This window comes from Phocoena phocoena, chromosome 2 (assembly GCF_963924675.1).
Source record: "Phocoena phocoena chromosome 2, mPhoPho1.1, whole genome shotgun sequence".
Lineage (NCBI taxonomy): Eukaryota > Metazoa > Chordata > Mammalia > Artiodactyla > Phocoenidae > Phocoena > Phocoena phocoena.
The window spans coordinates 154292270-154311276 of record NC_089220.1 but is presented as its reverse complement, the minus strand read 5'-3'; the positions used below and the strand labels follow the sequence as shown (position 1 = coordinate 154311276).

Below are 19007 nucleotides of genomic sequence, written 5' to 3'. Positions count from 1 at the left end.
CTTGGGTCAACTGAACGTCATCTAGTTTATTCAACCAAAAATTGAGAGAGAAGGAAAATATTAAAACGGAAACACACACACACAAAAAAAGCAGTTCTTAACACTAGCAGGAAATAAATTTGTACAACCATTCAGTCTGTATAATATGATGAAATAAATCTACAACTTCTCTTACTTTGGTGCTTTGAATTATACATACAAACGACAATTACAGGGACTTGTTCACAAAGCATGGAGGCCTAGGAAAGTCTAACTGAACCCTCCATGGCAATCTGGGAGTGTAACGCGTTGCCCGGAGTGATAGAATTTCCTACGCAGAGGCCCACAGCTTTGAACGAATGATTCGCCTACAACATTTTTCTTTTTTTTTTTTTCCTTTTTTTTTTTTTTTTTTTCTTTTAATGCATCAAACTGTGACCAGGAAAAGGAAAAAAAAACTGGTAGTTTGTCCATTTGGATATCAGAACTAGTTTCGTCTTAATTTCCACACTTTATTTTCTTCCATCGTCCTTAAAATGCATGGCGTCCTTCGTGCCTTCCTGACAGAGGCAATAAAGTCTTCTTCTTCCAATGTACAGTATTTCTTACAATATAAGTTATATGCAATGTTTAGCGATTTTTTTTTTTTTTCACAGCACTAGAGAGACCCTGTTCAATAGGGAATATGAGTCTGAATGGCTTATTCACAAATGGTATCCAGATTCAGGGAGTGAGAACACAGACACCACAGCGGGCTCCTCTGTCCAAGTGGCAAACATCGTGTTGCTTTCTGCCTGCAAAAACATACAGATCCATCGGGTTTTGGTTTCATGATACTGCTGCTGCAAAGATGCACACGTAGAAGGGGCTGGAGGGACTCTCGCCTGGAGATCTTTGAGCATCGAGCAGGGATCCTAACCCATGGCGGTGACCATACTGGAAGGGTGGTGAGGTCCGAAGGAGAGGCTGGAGGGCGGGTGCATCGGCGTGGGTGTGGTCAGCATGTGGCTGGAGTGGCTGAAGGGTGAGATGTGACTGAGGGAAGACATGTGTCTGGAGAGGGCGGCGGGGTTGAACGAGCTGCTCTTGGGGAAGTCCTCCAGCGTGTCGTGCACCTTTTTGCACTTTTTGGATTTGCTAGACATTTTTCGGTTTCTGGTCTGGATGCCTTCCTTCTTCATAGTCAGGGGTCTGTTAATCTAAACAGAGATCAATTTTTTTTTTTTTTTTTTTACTTTATTTGGCTGGCTCCAAAATAGTGCAGACTTTCACACCCCAACCCGGGTTCCTCTGACTGCCCCAGATCGGGGATCTGCTTTCAGGGGGCCCCTTCCTCCCCACCTTCCTGCCTCCTTCCCAGGGACCCAGAGTCCTGCAGGCTAGGGTTCTGCGGTGGGGGTCTGTCAGCCTCTATCAATTTCAGAAACCAAGAGGCCATAGGTAAGGTGTTCCAAGCAGGGCTTATTCATTACATTCATCTGCACCAATCATTTGGGGGAAAGTTTGCCTCAGGGAACTTTCCGTCTCCAAGGACCATATTCTAGAGACCCACCCAAGATGGTTGTATTTCTCTGCTAACTAAAATATAATAATAACTTGTCTTCTTCCATTAGAATGACCTTAGACTACTTCATGAGCATGGAGGCAATGGAGGGGTTTTCAAGGGGGGAAATAATATCTTGTCTACTGGTCCAAAATCTGTGTTAGGACTGTGCAAGGCGATCGATCTTAAGTGTCTGTCTCTGCCTTGAGAAGCTAGGACTGCTTCCCTCTTCAAAGTCATGTCTGGTTGTCTCTCTTCTGACGAACTTCTCTAAACAAGAGGTGCTGTAAAATCTTCCCCTGAAATGTGTAAGTTCTGGGGTCATAATTTAATACAAAGTGTCTTTCCGAAACATAAGCTCTTGCCCACGTCACAGCCACGGTGATGATTGAAAGTTGCAATTTCTACCTGGTCCTGACTATCCACTTCTTACTAGACAAACAGTGAAACAACCAATCCACAAGAATTTAATATCCACTTACGGGGTACAAAGCCCTGTGCTAGCCTGAAGGCACTCTCCTAAAAATCAAAGACCAGGCCTGAAGTGGAGTAAAGAGACAGAGGCAAGCGCTAGTCTTCCGTCCCCAGGGCAGCAGACCATCGCTCTCTTTCTGATAAGCCTCATGTGTTTTGTTTTGAATACACATTTGTTTTAGGGGGGTGGGGAGAAGAATCAAGAGAGGGGACTTGACAAAGCAAACTGAGATCATTCCCCACGAGGAGTCAGAATCAGATTGACCTCAATAGCGGCCATCTGCCCCGTAGAGCAAACCAACCACACATCTGGCCGTGTTTCTGGGGAAATGGGCAAAGGGACTCAGAGAGGGAAGGTCAGGGTCTCAGTCACTCCTGACTGCTTGGGAAACAAACAACTCCTTCCTCCAGGGTCCTCAAGGGTGGAGGAAGAGAAGATTTCATGGCTCTAGGACCTGCCTGTTTGCTCCAAAGGCTAGAAAGGGATAGTTAAGGAAGAAAGAATCTAGCAGCCAAGGAGGCCAGGCTCCGACAACACTACTGGTAGCAGCAAACCCACAGCTTCCTGGGCCTGAGCTGGTCACCCGGAGAGGGGTACAGAACCACTCCGTGGGACGGACACCTGCCTTCCCCCTTGTGCAGGAAGGCCACGTGAGTGACGACAGAGGACCTAAAAGGTCGTTGCCCAAAGAACATCTCAGGGTTCCTTCCTCAAAGTCATAATCAAGATAAAGATGCAGCCTACAGAGGCGATAGGAATCTACTGTCACATCGAATCTCCCCCAAGATACTGCCTAGACACATGGCTCTTTACGCTGATATCTAGATATACAGAGCCAGGTATCTAAATATAATATCTAGTTACACAGATAAACACACAAAGCCAGATAACTAGTCCCAACACTGATACTGAGATAGGTAGTTATCTACACACCTAGATAAGAAAACAGGAACTAACTTAGGTCACGCATGGTATCTCGATGGGCAGAACAAAACACAACAAGAGGAGAATGTTAATAGATTATTATCTCTTATTGTTAAATACACAACAAATCCGCCTCCTTCTGTGAATTCCTACTAAACCAGAGAAGGCAGAAGAACCGCTCTGGGGGATGAGCACCTTCTATCTCCCAGCCACTGGGGCCCAACCATGAAGTCGGGAGCTAATTTAGAATAGGGTGGGAGTGAGGAGTGAAGAAGGTTCCTTGACCTGTCTTTGATTTAATGAGAAATTCGTGTTCTTCAGAAATAGATGTTTTTTTAGATTGGACACAACTGAGAGCCTATCTCACTGTGGCTGAGTAGTCAAAGGAATTTATAGCTGGTTCGTTTCTCATAATTCCTATACTTCTGTGGAAATAGGAAAGAAGTATATATACACACGCAATTCATTACTTTGAACAGAACTTTGGTACATTCTAAAAGGAGAAGGTGCTTACTCTCCTCTGTTCTCTATTAGTCCTGAGGTTACTCATCTCCCCGCAAGGCCTTACGTAATTCAGAAGTCCATCCTGGCCCTTCTACTTCATCAGCCACGTTCCTTACTTCTCTGAGTCATCACTTCTTCAAGTAAAAGGGAAATCAAAATAATTTCTGCCCTGTCTACATCATGGGACTCTTTGAGGCTCAAATGTAATCAAGTAACATGAAAGTTCTTTGCAAAACCATACATTACAACCCCCAAATCATTTGATCGGCTGTACCAACCACTGGGTAGCTCAGAAAACTTAAGGTCCCAAATCTTCCAGATTTTAATCACAAATCGGCTTCTCTCCACGGCAGTGAGTAAGGAAATTCCCCAAAGTGAAAACGGGCCTGGGGTTTCATTGCTGGTAAATGTACACAGACCACAGTCTGAGGATGTGTGGGAGAGAAACGATGGATTGTAGTAAGAGCCCCGTTCCGTCAGCGCCAGGCCCCTCCTATCGAGAGCGGACGGCATATGGACAGGGAGGTGAGTGTTACGGGGGTCCCAAGGAATCAAATCAACTCATTCCCAAGAAGCACAAAAGGACTAGTTGCTGGGGTCACCCTGGGAAGTTCTCCTGTGATTCAAAAACGCTAACCAAAAAAGCTTCCTCCCCAATTCCCAGGTGTTTCTGGGTAAGATGCGTCGACTGTCAGAATGGTTCTGAGCAAAGCCCTCCGCCTTTCCCCATTCACTCCCAGACATTACCAAGATCAGACTGGTCAAGAGACTTCAGGAGAACCAGACAGAGCCAGAGAGATGATGTGAGAGAGACAGGGAAAGACAGACAGAGACAGACAGACAGAGACAAAATTCTTTCTCTGGGATCAACATAAACTTCTGGCCACATAAGGGTCATGGCCTGTCAGCCAGAGTTGTTGCAGGGAAAAAAAAAAAAAAAAAATAGCTGAAAACTTTTTTTAAAGGTAAACATATTGCAAAATGGGAGGACCCCCAAATTGAAAGATTAAAAATGACACAGCCAAACCCATGTGACTGACTGACAATTATCATTCTGCTAATGTGATCTAGAAGGAGAAAAGCATTCTTTTCCCTGGTAAGGATAACCTCCGTCGGCTGCTTTGCAAGAGTTCTCCTGGTGAGGACAAACTCAGCAGATGAAATCTCTCATCTCGTATCTTTTATTCAGAGAATCCGTTTAAAATTCACCAAGCCTCTTTACCCCTCAGTAACTGAATCGCCCTGAACTCCCGTGCCGTGCATTACAATCCTATTTACCTTTCTCTTTGCACTGGCTCATTCTCTCTTTTTTTTTTTTTTTTTTTTGCAAAACGTTTAAAAACTCAAAGAAACATCAAGTCAAAAAACCAAAGTCATCACCCTGGTGACTTTGGTTTTTCCAAGAGAAAGATTTTTCTCCCCTTAAAAACCCAGACCAGGTCCACCATGCGTACTGTTTCCAATACAAACTAAGGGGCTGGGTCATCTGCTTTAGGGTCTTCAATCTCAGCAAGGCTACGCTGTGCCGAGTCCTCTCCTACACTGGGTCCTATTGCAGTGCCTTTTCTGAGCCTTGTCATTGGGCGATTCAAATGGATAACCAACAAGGACCTACTGTAGAGCACAGGGAACTCTACTCAGTATTCTGTAATAACCTAGATGGATAAAGAATCTGAAAAAGAATAGATATAGTATAGGTATAACTGAACCACTTTTGCTGTACACCTGAAACTAACACAACATTGTAAATCAACTATACTCCAATAAAATTCTTTCTTAAAAAACTCAGGAAGGGGACCAGGGAAGGGGGATGCTGTGCACTGGGCACCATCCAAAGGGGGCCATTCCAGGAGGGGGGGCGGGTCCCCGGGACACTTACATTGTGCAGCTTGTAGTACAGCCCGCAGGCATTGCAGACAGGGTCTCCATTGGCATTTCTTCTCCAGAGAGTCGTGGTTGTGGTTTGACAGTTTGCACAGGACGTACCTGCCCTTCTTGCTGCTGACTGGGGAGCGGGAAGAGAGGGGAGGATAAAAATCAAAACAAGTGTTAAATGGGTTTGCAGAGCTACGGAGACCAACTCAAAAAAAATTATCACTGAAATCAAAACTAGCAAGTGGCCCACATGAAAGTAATAAAGATCCCCAAAATCTGCATCTAGAAGAAACATGAAGCCAATCCACTGGCATAGGAGCAGGTCAGACCATAGTCCGGTGGTCAGCACATAGCCTGCTGTCCCCTGGGGAAGGATTCGGGAGGACGAGAAAGCCAACATCACCTCACCGACATAACGAGCCCCCCCCCCCAAAGTTTTCCAGATGTTTCATTTTTATGGGTAGCAATTTTGAATTAACCAGACTAGTTTGGGTTCCAGGCTCTCAGTGGCTTCCTTTGCCAGGCCTACAGGAGGTCTTTTTCAAGAGCAACTGCCCAGAAAAGCAGTTCTCAACAAGGATACTGGTCATCACAATAGACCAACAGCCAAGGAAGAACAAACCCAAGCATCAAAAGCACTTTCTAGATCCCAAATAAAGCAACGCTGGATGATAAGGAGGGCAGAGTGCTGACAGAATGAGAGAACGTCTGCGCACGTGGGGCTGGCACCCACGGGATGGGCCACGGAGAAAGCACCAAGCCAGACACCCTAAGTGAACAAGACCTCAGCCAATTTGCAGGCATCCTAAATGTGCACGGCCCACGCTTTCAGATTTGGTCAGTCGTGGTGACAGCCATCTTCATCCTCTTTAGGTGGCTTTCAGTTAGTGAGACAAACTGAGAGGAACAAGGAATTTTGCAATCCACCAGGAACATTGGCCCCGCTCCTAACTTCATTTCATTTCACCCTCTTGAAAGTAGGTGCTTCCTATCTGCTGTTCACAGAGCAAAATGGTTACAGGTCAGATGTCAGCCCCAAGTTGAATTTTCATTATTTGATTGTGTCACTGCCCTCATTTCCTTTAAAAGGGAGATTTTTCTTTTGCTTTTCGACGCACTTAAATGTATAAGGGGACTATTTCCTATGTCCATACGTTAAAAAAGAAAACTTAAGCTCAAAAACTTTTGAAAGGAAATGAGGTTGGGTCACTTGTAACCATATATCTCTCATCTCCTCACACCCCCTTGCCACATAAAAAGAAAATTTCAACTGCAAAATTATTTCGGTCCCTGGGACTCAAAAATATTATCAAAGGCAAGAGAAGGAGTAAGAATTCAGCTGGTGGGCTTCCCTGGTGGCACAGTGGTTGAGAGTCCGCCTGCCGATGCAGGGGACACGGGTTCGTGCCCCGGTCTGGGAAGATCCCACATGCCGTGGAGCGGCTGGGCCTGTGAGCCATGGCCGCTGAGCCTGCGCGTCCGGAGCCTGTGCTCCGCAATGGGAGAGGCCACAACAGTGAGAGGCCCGCGTACCGCAAAAAAAAAAAAAAAAAAAAGAATTCATCTGGTCTTTATCTGTGATCAAGAAAATTCTGGCATGGTTATGAAAGCACAGAACGAAAGGACAGGGATCAGGGTGTGCTTTTCCCTCAGTATTTTATCCAGCAAGAAGTTGGGCCAAACACCCGAAGAGGTCAGATATTGAAAACCCAGTGGCAATTCTGAATGAACCAAGCTGATTCCTTTCCTTTCAAAGCTACTCAATTGTTCCACAGAGATGCTGCCCCTTCCCACAGGTTTAAATAGCAGAGCTGTGGCTTTTTTCCTTTGTTTGTTTTTGGTAATTCTTAGTTTCTGCGTCCTGAGGAACTAGAAAGGAAAAACAGCCCTTCTCCCTCATAACTGAGAAGGTTCTACTTTTGAGTTGTCCATTTGGAAAATAATTCACCGCAGTCCAAGAGTGCTGTCTCTTATCCCACATGCCTCTGGTCCACCTGCCTTTATGAAACATGATAATTTAAGACTTAACCATTGCTCTTGTGTACTCTTGGGAGGAAAATGATATATGAAATTGGTGCTTAAGGATTTTGACAACTACAGTATCATGTGATTATTATTATAGCCCTGGACTGGTCTTCCCCCTTTAAAAGAAATACTTGGATGTAATAGACTAATATCTACGCAAGTGCCGGATTTCCCGGCCCAACAACTGAGAAGGGATGGTACAAGTGCACAATGCCAACCGATAGAATAAGAGTTCCAAATAACCACGCTCATGGTGCAGCCCTTTGCAGCGTATTGAAGGTAACATGAATCCAAACAGGCTTAGACTTTATGAGAATTTATACAGAACCTCTAAAAGTCACACTGTTTGGGTCACTAGCAGAAGACAAAGTATATTAATAAAGCAAGCTAGTTGTGAGACTTATGAAAATCTTGCAACACTAGGAAAACAATTCTATGGGTCTTCCCTTCTATTTCCTGCACGAGTTCATTCAGTGTTAGATATGCATCTATGGAAGAGCTGACTACACAGAGGGGGCGGGCAGGGTGGTCTTCAGCAAGTCTGCAAGTGTGCAAAAGCAGCAAACTGGAGAGACAGAGCAGGGAAGGAGGAACAGGAAATATAGGAAAGAACAGAAAGAAAGTTCTAGATATTGAGAAGTCAGATACATCTAAGGGCTAAAAATATACGTATATATATCCTGAATGGGCCCCGAGTGTTTCTCTGGAGCATGTGAATTCTATGGAACTAAAAATTAAAAACCACCCAGAAGAGATGAGTAAGAAAGAGAAGACAGCTTCACGTGTGACAGCGAAGGAACTCTAGAATTAAAAGTAATTATTACTCAGAGTTCTAGAGATTTCTTATGAAAGGTGAATGAAGACAAAATTATGTAAAATGCAAATCCAGCCCTCCTGTACAATCTACCCAGACAGAAGAAACCCCAAGAAAATGTCAAACGTACTCTTGCTTATCAACCAGACAACTACGGGGTCTGACACTTTACTGCTCTCTTTTTCCTTCTTTACTTTTACATTAAAAAAAAAAAAGTCCAATTATAATGGTACCATGACTTATTTTAACAAGAAGTTTTTGTTGTTAGTTTTCTTTCTTTTGTTTTTCTTTCCTTTTCTTTTTCTCTCTCTTTTTTTTTTTTTTTCCTAAGGCCAGGTTTTGAGTGATTCAGAACATTCTTTTGTGGTGCGATCATATTCATTCTCTGCTAACATCTCCAGCCATTTTTTTTTTTCAAACACGTCTTGTTCTGATACGTTCAAACATCTTGATGTTTAAGTTGGGGAAGCTGAGTTGTTGTTTATGAGTTATCTCCAGAGCTCAGATATCCGGCAGCTTTTTCCTAGGAAGTTAGCTTTGCACATGAGAGAAAGGAAAAAAAAAAAAAGTACCAAAGAGCATGGGGACAAGTCGGGGGAAGGTTGAGAGAGCTGGAGAAAGGGGCAAAGATCAGAAGGAATAAAGCCTAGAGACCTAGGATTGCCAAAAATTAAAGTCACGTGGGCACTGCCATCCCTAGAAAGATTTTCCTTCTTCTGAAGAGGATGTGAAAGGTGTTGATTTGCACCAAAATCTGATGGAGAAGACAAATCATTCTTTAAAAAGAATGCAGAGGGGGCTTCCCTGGTGGCGCAGTGGTTGAGAGTCCGCCTGCCGATGCAGGGGACACGGGTTCGTGCCCCGGTCCAGGAAGATCCCACATGCCGCGGAGCGGCTGGGCCTGTGAGCCATGGCCGCTGAGCCTGCGCGTCCGGAGCCTGTTGCTCCGCAACGGGAGAGGCCACAACAGTGAGAGGCCCGCGTACCACAAAAAAAAAAAAAAAAAAAAAAAAAAAGAATGCAGAGGATTTGGGAAGGGTCCACCTTAGAATGTGAGGGATGCGGCTTCATCCATTAATTTGCATGGGGAAATTCCCCTCCTCCCCTCTCTACTTGGTGAATCACCACAAAAAGCATTTTGATCTCTTGACTGTGGTTACAGTTATCATTTGCCAAGCCTGCTTTTATTTGTCTGTTACATACACTTGCTATTCAATCTGGCCTGAGATTCCAAAGACAAGTTTGCAAACGAACCTCTCAGGCTAGTTTTCCTTATAAATGCTTGCCAGTGCCAGGTTTTCTCAAGTATTCCTAGGGGTCAAGAGGTTTAAGAAGGGGACAAAGAGGGGGGAGAGAGGAAACTATCACCCGACCGGCAGGAGTTCAAAGGGAAAATAAGACCAGACACTAGGGGAGACCAAGAAGCAGGACAGGAATCACACAGTTTTCCCCACAAGAATTACCTGTGGCAATTCCTCAATTCTTCAGACCAAGGAAGAAGAAAAACTCCACTGAGCCCAATGGCTGCTGTTTGTGAAATTCAGTTCATTAGCCCTGGCCCATGAGATCTCATCCGTGGCACTAAGGCAACCCTGAGACTGTAATTACTTCCTAGGAGCCCACTTGTATGACTTCAGAAACAAGTTCTGGGTGGCACCTGGGACACTCCATCCCCGTACTGAATTCCTCTGTGAAACCGTGACTATCAATGCATCTTAAATCAGTCACCCTGGTCCTGTGAAAGCAATCATTCTATCAGTGAAGACATTTAAGATTTGATAACCCAGAAGTGAGCATCCTTAAAAATGTGATAAGTGACTTAAGAACCATGGAGGGGGAGAAAGGCGGGGGCGGGGGGCCCTTTCTGTATATGTAATTTGCAAAAAAGAAAACAAAGAAGAAAAAAGAAAACTATCCCAAGCGAGCTGATTTTGAGCCGTCCTGCCAATTTCCAGCAGAAAGCCCTTCTTCCTGAAGAGAGGAACTTAAGGACACAAAACGGAGAGTGTCGGGCCAGTGCTTCCCTAGGACAACTCACCAGCCTTCGCTTGGGTTTGATGAGGGGCCGGTTCTGTCCGTTCATCTTGTGGTAGAGCCCACAGGCGTTGCACAGGTAATGCCCTGTTCCATCTCGACGCCACAGCGGGGTAGACGTTGCCCCACAGTTCACACACTCCCTGCCTTCTGAAAACAAGATCACACATAAGTCACTTATGGAAAGGAAGACACACAGAAAAGCTGTCAGCAGAATTAGGTAATGAAAGTTCAATGAAGAACTTCTTCTCTATCTCTTTTTTCCTCTTTTGGGGGACTTGCCCAGCTCCCTTGAAGGTGGCTCCTGAGTTGAAAAAAGAGTTACTGTGTGACACTTTCATGGCCTAACCATTCCCCGTGGACACACACACACACACACAGCTCCCAGCCCAAGAAACAGCACAGAAATCAGTAGCAGCAGAACCTCGTCCTGGGCCTGCCTGACTTGACGGGGAAGGTCAGGCAGAGCCAAGGAGGAAGGCGAATTTCAACTTGAAACAGCTCCCTGAGAAAACCCTGAGCCCCGTCGATGGCGAAAGCACAACATTCCATTCGCTTCCCTCGGACGAAAACAAAGATGATCCATTATCGTCACCAGCTCTGTCTATGCGGATTGATTAAATAATGAAGATTAGGATGGGGCCAAAGGAGAGATTCATCGATAGCTAGATGGAGAAACAGATAATCAACAGATGAACAGATGGATCAATCGGCTGATTGATTTTAGCACCGAGGGCCTTAGATTTTACTTCCAATAAAACTGTAAAATGTCCCCGGCCGGCAAGGAAGAGATGAAGACCCAGCAGGGTCCACTCATTCATTCCCCCATCATCTTTTTTACTCTCTAGAAAAAACCCAAGGTTTTCTGTGGTTTTCCAGCCACTGAGACCCCAGTCTGAAGGTTGGAGGGAAACGCAGAGCAATCTTGAAGGCAAGGAAGCTGGAGTTGGGGAGGGAGGGAAACTGAACGAGGGGAAGCGTTGGGAGGGGCAGAGTCAGGAGAAGAGGCCAGTTTATGGGGGGAGGGCAGGGGGGAGGCCCTTGGGTTGTGGCTCATTAACCAAGACTTGCCTGCAGTCGCTCTTTTTCCAAAAAAAACAAACAAACAAAATCAACAGAAAACCGGCCAGGCCGGGTTGAAACAGCACTCACTCCCGGGGCTGGAGAGTGACGGGGACCCACCTCGAGAAGGAAAGCCCTGGGAGAGAATCCCTCCAGATACCATTTTAGGAGGAGGGGAGTTTGCTCACAGAGTTCTTCTCAACTTCCCCGAGAGGAAGAAGGACAGGACGGTTTCTGGGAGAACCTGCCCCGCTCCTGGGGGACCTCGTTCTCCTGGCGAGGACGCACCAGCCTCGCTGCCAGCCGAGAGGGACCCAGGAGGAGCCCCCAACCCTGCAGGGCCAGTGGCTTCAGCAGAGCTGGTGCCCCCAAGAAGAGGAGTCAGGAAAGGGTCTTTAGGGTGCTGGGAAGGGGCTTGGGGATGGTAGGGGAGAAAGATGAGCCCCTACCAGTTGTTTTAACAGATTTATCAGCTGACCCCAAGCTACCAGGAAGACGGGGTGGAGGAAGGGAACCTGCAGACAGGACGCTTGGGAATCTTGACTCCCCGCGAGGAGGGCAAGGCCACCCCAGGGCCCGGGGACCTGCTCAGATTTAGGAAACCCCCAGACCAAGTATGAGGGTGGCAAGGAATTTACACCCCTGAGCCTGGGCTTTTCTCCAGGGACAGGCTCTCAAAAACAAAAACAAAAACAAAAAAAGTTAAGGAGTTGAGAGATTTCAATTTCTTGCTCCAAATTCCAGAAGTTCTTAACCCGGGGTCTACAGAGAGCCTTCCAAGCACCCCTGAGATTATCCACAGAAACGTGGCCCTCACGGGCCAGGAGCATTTGCTAGGCACCCAGCAGCTCTGAGTAGGCTCTGGGCTGAATCATATCCAGATTCCTCTGCTTTGGGGTCAAAAGCCTTCGGGACGTGGCTGCTGAAGGTGGGAGAGGCACGGGGGGAGGAGAGGGCGAGTGGGTGAGGAGGTGCGGCCGCAGGCATAGCCAGGGCCCCCCGCAGTGCTCGTGCCCCCGGTGGGCGCTGTGTCAGCCTCTTCTGGGGACACTGGCCAGGCCTGGCACGCCCCCCATCCTGTGCAGACAGGGGCCTCGGGCTCCCAGCCGTTTTGTCCCAGACCTCTGGGGGGTTTCTCGGGCTCCAAGTCACCTGCATCCCCAGCAGCTCGGGCTGGACTGCCCCGCTCCTGGGCACCTGGGCCAGGGGATCTCCCTGCCTGACCCGATTAGTCTGATTTCCTTTCCTTTGTCAGCCAGTGGGGAGAATAACAGCTTCCTTTTCCGAGGGACCTTGAAAGCCAGCAACAGTTGCTTCTCCAGCAATTGCACTTTAGAGCAATTTTCTGTCTTGATTCACTCGGCAAGTTTGTGATTGCCTTGCGTGGCTTTTTCTTATTTTATTTTATTTTTTTTTCTCTCCTTGTTGCCTCTCATCTGTGACTTCAGCAAACAAGCAGTTTTCCTAACGGAGGCCCTGACTGTCTCCTGCTTTCTTTCTCCTAGCTCACCGCCTGCTGTGAGCTGCTCAGACAGACACCTCGCTCTTAGGTGACAACCACAGCGCCGGGAGGCCTCCTAACACTCAACAGCCATTTTCAAACACCCCTTCAGCCTCCGACTGAAATCCTGAAACTGAGGCTGGACTGAAGGAGTAGGGAGGCTGCAGAGAAAAAGGGGGAGCTGGATGCCCACGGTGGAGTGGGGGGAGCTAAGAAATGGTCCCCCCACAAACACACACAAAAGGCTTGGTGTCTTGTTTGCAAAGACACATCTCAGCCCGGATAGCCCGGGCGTTAAAAAAGCAATAGGTGCTCTAAACCACAGCTCAACCGTTTCTCCAAAATGCGACAACCCTCCCTTCTCTGGGCTCCTCCTTCAGACGATAGCAAAGAGGTTAAAGAAAGAAAAAAAAAAAAAAACAGAAAAGCAACCACTAAAACCAAGAGAATCCCCTTCTCAGGAATTCCCACTCCTTCCACCCTCTTCACGGAGCCTCGAAACCTGCCCTGCGCGCTCCACGTTCCCGAAAGTCCCAGCTCCCTCGCCGCCCAATTGTGTTGCTCTGGGTTTTTCTGACTGTGAGAAAGGAATAAGGAGGAGGAAGTCAAAAGCCAAATTTAAACCGGCTCCTCTCCTCTCCAAAAAAAAAAATAAAAGAAAATAGGTATACAGGTACCCCTGGTTCTGGTTTAGGGAAACCACAGCCCTCGCCCTCGCCCCTCCCCCCTCCCCAAATGTCCCGGTCTCCAGGGAAGACACAGAAAAGCCAGGCAAACCCGAAGGCAGAAGGTGTGCCCGATGGAGGGGGAGAGATCACATGCGGAAATGAGGGCAGAGGACGAGAGGCATTTGGAAAAGTCACTCTGTCCCCTCCCTACACAAACCACCACCCCAGCCTCAGACACCACGATCTGGCCCCCAACTTCTTAGCCCTACCAGAAAAGAGAACTTTCCCCCAAAAAATCCCACCCCGACTTCAAAATGGACAGGTTGTTCTCTTACTGCCATCAGCCTCGGAGCCTTGATCGAGCCCCCTCCGCCCCGCCCCCGCTTTTGTGAGCAGATCTGTACCCCGCTTCCCAGGGACCCTCCACTCGCCGAGGCAGCCAGGCCACTTTCCTGCCCTGTGCTCCCTTCCTCTTGCTTTCTCTTCAGCTCCACCAGCGAGCCTACCTCCCTCTCCCTCTGCCGACTTTCATGTACTGAACACGCAGGTCTGAGTTTTCTGTCAGCCTAACCGCATCCGGGCTCTATTAAAGTTCCTGGCTCGGGATAAACAATGCAACTGTCGCGTGCAGCAGTCTGAAAATAATTGGATTAGCTAAAACATATCAACTAAATAGAGACAGTCCTGCCCAGGCAGTCGGAGTGAATGTCACCCTGGAAAAAAACCCTGGAAACTGATCTCATGGTCACTGGGCACCCAGAGCCCTCCCTTGGAAGTTTTCTAAACCCCGGTTTTGCAGGCTCTGTTTCAAGACTGGTTGTCTCATCCAGCAAAGACAAGTGATTTCCACCACTTCTGTGTATACAGAGTCTCTACAGAGAGAGAGCAGAGGGTACCCAGTTGGGACAGACCAGGACAGAGACTGTCCACCCTGAAATGGACACCCCCAAGGAGATATGCCAATCTTCCCCAAACCATCTCAAAAAATACAGTGAAATCTCATCTCAGAGACTCCCCGACTCTGTTTCAGCTGCTTCGACATTGGTGGTGGATTATTTTTATTTTTAAAGCAGAAATACTTTGTGCGGGCTTTACTGTTTCTGAAAAGCCAGCCTCTACACCAAGAGAATAAAAATGTGGCTCGCTTTTAGCTGGGGTGTGCTTTTCTGAGAGAGGATGGGCAGAGGAAGCAGAGACACACCTGGGGAACCTTTTTCCATCCTTCCTAACCCCTCTGGCTTCAGATCAGTCGGGGAGTAGCTCGTAAGACGCCTTCCTTCCCCGCCTGAGCTCCCAGCACTGGAAAATACTGCAGTTAACTAGCCCTTCTGACTTCCACTGAACTGCCTCCCCAGGGCAGAGCCCACCTCTCTACCCAGAAGTCAGGATGGGAGACTTCTTTTCCACGCAGAGAACGTGTGTCCTGTCTTTGCCACGGTCCCGCCCCCGGCGAAAAATACACACACGTTTTATTTATACGTGTCTGTGTAAAGGGCTGTCCTCTGGTGACTGTATGACCCCCTCTGAGCTGAGCGGAGGAGAACGGTCAGGACGTAGAGGCCAGGGGGGTCAGAGGAGGGACCTGTGTTTGTTTGGGTTTCAGGAGGTTTCGTTTTTAGCACTAAACACTAAAGATGTATTCCCTCCCCTTCCATTTGCGCTTGGAAACTGACTAAAGGTTACTGCCAGCACCCAGAAGTTCCTTGGCAGGACAGGCAGGAGATGGGGGTTTGTTTTTGTTTGTCTTTTTCCTTCCCCAGCTCTTGCGGGTGGCTTTTAAATCAGATCTCACTTGCCCTCTGCTCTGAAGACAGGAATGAGAGAGGACACACCTCATTCTTTCCCCGCTGGAAGAATGGGAAGATATTAAATCTTTGAAGGGTCTGAACGGCCACCCAGCCCCCGGGAGGGGCTGGAGGGCACGCTCTAGTCCCTGTCCCGGATTTTGGAGCAGGGAGGAGGGCGAGGGGAAAGGTCTCGAGGGGAGAGAAGGTTCCTACCTGTGCTGGATCTGGCCTTGGGCCTCGACTTGCATCCGAAGCCGGTGGGGGAGCCCCCGAGCAGGCTGCTGGGCGGGAAGAGTCCGGAGCTGTACTCGGGAACGTAGGGCGGGTAGGTGGTGATGGGGTGGTGGGCTGAGGCCGCCGCCCCTCCCAGGGTGGTCATGCTGCTGCGGGGATGCGCTGACTCGAGCTTCATGCTGTCGGGCAGAGGCACCTGGTACTTGATGCACTCCTTCTCGTCCTGGCGGCCCGAGCCGGCTGAGCCCGGGGTGGACAGGGACGGGTCCGGGGAGACGTCCTTCGGCGGGGTGGGTGGAAAGGTGAAGAGGTGCGGGCTGGAGTGGCCCGCCGACAGGGACGAGGATGAGGCGGGGGGGTAGACCGACAGGGGCCCCGGGGAGCCGTGGTGGATGGACGTCTTGGAGAAGGGGCTGAGGTTCCAGGGCGAAGCGGTGTGGTGGCTGCCCAGTGCCTTGCCGCCGTCCAGCCAGGGCAGGGATCCGTGTAGCAGAGGCGGCCGGCACACCTGGCTCCCTGCGTGGGTGAAGGGGAAGGCCCGGGAGAGAGACAGGCGAGTGAGAGTAGCCCCCAGAGGCCTTCAGGCACCTGGGCATCCTCCCCCTCCACCCCAGCCTCCCTGGCAAGACAATCCCCACACAGACCGGACCTCACACTCCCTGATCTTGGGGGCCCCAGCAGTACCTGGGCCAACACACCCCCTTCACCCCTATCTCCCCACCAATGTCCCATCAAATCCAGGGAATTAAGGGCCTGTGTCTGACGCCCAAGGGGTGCTGCCATGGAGCGAGAAGGGCCCCGGCTTCCTTGGCCTCTCCAGATACACTTTGTGAATCACAGCCCTGAGGTCCCTCTCTGGAACCTGACTTGATTTATTGGTTTCCTTCAATGGCCCAGCGGCCCCCAGCCCAGACCTAATCCCAGGCAGCCTGATAAGAGGGTGGGCTGGGAAGGATGAGGCCTGAAGGGGTGAGCCACACAACCGCTCAAAGCCAGGAGAACACACGGACCCTAAGAGAGGCCCAGCTGCAGAGCCAGCTCCCCAAGCCCAGAGCAGGGAGAGGGTTTGAAAGAGAGGAGAGGGAGCATTTTTGGGTTACTTGCACGTAACCCCACTTCACTGCTTGCTCGGAATTGGCCAGGCCTGGAATGGGATTTGCAGGGAAGTGAACCGCTCGCTCAGGCTGTCGGAGAAAGTTTCCAAGCCTGGACTCTGGGATGGTACTTTTTATCTGCTGTTCTCACCCTCCCAGATCCTACTGGAAAAAAATAAAACAGGCCCATATGCCCCCAGAGTTGTGACTCCACCAGTGCAATACGTGAATTTTCACCTGAGCCCCTGAGACACACAAAAATTCCAGTTTCTGTGTCTATTTCACTCACATACACAGTAAACAGAGCTGTCGTTTGAAATGCAGAGTTTTAAGGCAGCTGTAACTCAGACCAGAAGAGGCTCTGAGAGGGGTAAGTTTAAACGGCAAGTACAAATCCACACACTTATTGATCTTTTAATCCAGTACCTGTCTCAGCGTTTGACATTCTATTTAACCATTAAGAACAATACCGAAACTAAAATCTTAAGAGAAAGGAAGGGGAGGGGAGTCAAGGGGGAAGGAGAGCTCTCCGCACACCAAGGGTCAAGCTTCACATTATGTAGGAAGTAGTATAGTAAATAATATTAAGGCTGCATCTACCGCATTTCCACTTAACTGCTGATCTGCACAGGACAAGAGCAAAGAGCGCCCCATCCGCAGAAACAATTGTTTGAAACCTGGTGACAGCAGGGAGGAGAACGCTTGCTGCCCTAGGGGCTCTGTCATCGGCCCCAGCCCCGGGATCTAAGTCGGGGAACCAAGGCAGACCTCAACTGAGATGGCCTCACAGCCCCTCTGTCTGAAATGCTGCCATTTCTTCTTTGGGAACACGCTTACAGATGGAAAGCCTTAAGAGCTTTTTCCCACCAACTACATAGGGCTGGGTTTCTCTCTACCATTTCAGAACTCTCCTGAATTCCTCAAGGTGAAAGAGAAAGAAAAAAAGAAAAGAAAGAAAGAAAAGAAAAGGCAACTGGAATCGCTCCTCCATAAAAGGAAACCCTGATGGATCCCAAATCTTCTTTGGGAGCCTAATGGGTCTGTTGTAGGGCCGAAGGAGACAGCAAGGCAAGAGTTGCGGGGAGCAGGCAATGAGGCAACCAAAAAGTGTAGACGGAGGAAAATTCCGTGCAGCCGGGAATCTAGGAAACCCCAAATGTCTCAAACTTAAGACGGGAGTCTTTTCACCAAAACCCGGTCAAAGCACCAGACTTCCCTTCCTCAGAGCCCAGAGGTAGGAGATGTGTCTAAAAACCAAATGCACTAGCTTTGGGGAAAGGCCGAAACACAGCGGTGGGAATAAATACGTTTCTCTGGCCTTTCTGGAAATGTGCCGGAGAAACATACCGAGGCACGCCGGCAGAAGCCCCAGAGAGAGAACCAGGAGATAACCGGGGGAGCGAAGCCCCTAGAAAGAACCCAGCCCCAGCCAGGTTTAGCCGGCACCGGATGCCCGGTCGGGGGAGCGGTGGCTGGTGGAGGCAGAGGCTCGGCTCCCCGCGCCCGGGATCTCCGAGGCCCCCGAACCAGCGGCCGCGCGGGGAGAGAGGGCTGCAGCGCGGCGCCCGCCAGGTGAGCGCCAGGCCCAGGGGACCGCAGTCGCGCAGAGGCGCCTGCTGCGACTGTTTTGAAAAACAGACTCTCGCGACGATCGAGACGCCTTCCTCGCCCATTTCCGGGCCCCAGTTTTTTTTTGTTGTTGTTGTTTTAATGAAGCAGCAACGGCACTTGGGGGCTTTGGCCGGGTATCCCCACTCCCTGGTCCCTCCCTGCCTCTCCGACCCGAGAGAGCCGGGACAGCTGGGCGGAGGTCCCCGCACCCGGGGCGGACTCACCGTGGTGGGTCGGAGGGTACCTCTGCACGGTGGCCCTCACCGAGTTTCCGTAGTAGGACGGGACGTGGTTGCCTTGACCGTCGATGTTAAAAAGTACATCCACCTCCTCCGGCAGGGGGTACTGCGCCGGGTCCATGTAGGAGTGGCCGAGGCCTGGGTGGTGCGTGTCCGGATGCTGCCCGTTGAGGACCGCGGGGTGGTGGTGACTCACCCAGCGCGGCTGGTCCGCCGTCACCTCCATGGCCCCGGCTGCGCTCTCGCCCTCTCGCCGGGCCCGGAACCCGCGCGCTGAGAGGGAGGGCGGTCGGGCTGGGAGGTCGGGGGCTACGAGGCTCTGCAGATGCTCCTGCCGTCGGAGGGGCGGGGGTCGTTTAAAGATTTGTTTTCAGTTGGGAAATGGGAAAGCTAGGAAGGAAAGGTGAGCAAATCAGATTTTTGTTTTTAAATCTTTGCGGGGTAGTTTAGCGAAAAGAAGAGAAAGAAAAAAGAAATTCCAAAAATTAGGTATGGGAGTATAAAGGGGGACCAAATTGTAAAAGGGGGGCGAAGACTGGCTGGAATTCTGCAAGTAAGGCTCCTCTGCACCGGGGGCTACTCGGCGGCTCCAAGACTGAGTCTCTCCCGGGTCACCTGCAAAGGAGAGAAGGGGAAAC

The 19007-nt window shown here is 49.4% G+C and overlaps 1 protein-coding gene across 2 annotated transcripts; it reads right to left on the bottom strand.

Moving 5' to 3' along the window:
* Window positions 1-384: 384 nt before the first annotated feature.
* Window positions 385-19001, bottom strand: GATA3 (GATA binding protein 3). 2 transcript variants are annotated; one of them, XM_065901337.1, is made up of 5 exons: window positions 18355-19001; window positions 15405-15941; window positions 10178-10320; window positions 5305-5430; window positions 385-1178 (listed from the first exon to the last, which is right to left on the bottom strand). In XM_065901337.1, exons 1-5 carry the CDS (start codon window positions 18593-18595, stop codon window positions 894-896), a joined length of 1332 nt encoding a protein of 443 aa, XP_065757409.1. In that variant the 5' UTR covers window positions 18596-19001; the 3' UTR covers window positions 385-893. The 2 variants fall into 2 exon arrangements, with proteins under 2 accessions (XP_065757409.1, XP_065757403.1); XM_065901331.1 differs by having other exon boundaries at window positions 10178-10323; window positions 18355-18987.
* Window positions 19002-19007: the final 6 nt, after the last annotated feature.